General features: G+C 44.7%; 1 protein-coding gene across 1 annotated transcript in view; it reads left to right on the top strand.

The window, feature by feature from the left end:
• The window catches only part of T265_14673 (hypothetical protein), a gene marked incomplete at both ends in the record, with an annotated part of 40,029 nt that overhangs the window by 37,928 nt on the left and 869 nt on the right, over positions 1 to 1,232 (top strand). Inside the window, one exon of the mRNA XM_009174700.1 lies at positions 203 to 278. Within this exon, the coding sequence (XP_009172964.1) occupies positions 203 to 278 (76 nt within the window). The remainder of the gene's footprint in view (positions 1 to 202; positions 279 to 1,232) is intronic.

Below are 1,232 nucleotides of genomic sequence, written 5' to 3'. Positions count from 1 at the left end.
ACAAGCCTTCAGAAGGACGAAACCGGTCATCGTTTGTCGAATACTCCTTCACCACTTAACTGGTCGGTCCTTTCATCTACTGTAGTTAGTTCATGTTAGGATCAACATCAATCTGTTAAGATTTGCATCGTGTGGTTTTGTAGGACCGCATTTCAACCTACGTCTCACCTTTATTATCTCTCTGTTCCTTTTTACTTCACAGAAGAGCGGAGGCTGAATACGAAGAAGTGGCGATGAATTTGCTCAATTCACCCAATATCCCGCTTCAATTCTCCAAGGTAAATATTGGTTTTGATTTTGTGCCTGCTGGGACTCACCAGCAGTTCAATTCGGATACATTAATTTTGTTTCTAGAATGTACTTTGGGGGCACTGTTTTTATATTAATGACAATGTCCTCAGATAGCACTTTTTTGGGTTCACTGGAACCAGATTCCCCCGCACACCAACACAATCAGTGGCAGTTCAAAAGCAGAAGTATACGACTGGTTTGTGACGTAACGTGCCCGGCTTGTAGATTCTAATCAAGGGAACAAGAATGGACCTCAGTTCCTTTACAGACAAGTCACCATTCTGGAGATTGCACGTGGGGCCTCTTAGTTGTGTATCGGATGGAGCAGCATTCATTCCAACACAGTCTCGAAGTACACTCTATCGCAAGTTGAGTTGCTGTCAATGGGAAACTCAACTGAATCTCGTTTCGGATATTCTGATTGTGCTGTACAAAGGCTGCCTTGTGTTTCAGTTGGTACGATAATCTAGATATCGCTTCGGTAGCTTACAGCCGGTAACACTCTTCAGTTCAGCCTCTCGTCAACACCAACTTAATTCGCCAATGAGTGTACTCGGCCAGCTGCTTACAATCTGGTGCCCAAGTAAAACACATGGTTGGCGGGGACTCGGTGATTGTGCCTAGCTGACGAACCTCAAGAAGGCGAAATCAGTTTTGGCCCGCGAAGAGTTTTCAACAAACATTTGAGTATCATGTTCAACCACAGTCAGACGTAGATGATCTTCCTCTCGTGTGTGAAGATTTGTGTATCAATGTTGTCTCATGTGGCGGTGAGCCGCGGAAAATCCAAAGGGTAACCTGTTTTGAGCCCCCTGAAAGTCAGTTAACGTCTAAAAGACCCAGTGGGACGTTTACTGCATTCTCTCCGGTAACAGTATTAGGAAGACACGCTTGTGAAGCCTGAGCGAGCATTGTGTAATGGAAACATAAAAGGCAGAGTG

The sequence above is a fragment of the Opisthorchis viverrini genome (genome assembly GCF_000715545.1).
Source record: "Opisthorchis viverrini unplaced genomic scaffold opera_v5_241, whole genome shotgun sequence".
NCBI classification, from domain to species: domain Eukaryota; kingdom Metazoa; phylum Platyhelminthes; class Trematoda; order Opisthorchiida; family Opisthorchiidae; genus Opisthorchis; species Opisthorchis viverrini.
Note: the sequence above shows the minus strand (reverse complement) of the source record. Positions and strands in the feature narration are given on the sequence as shown.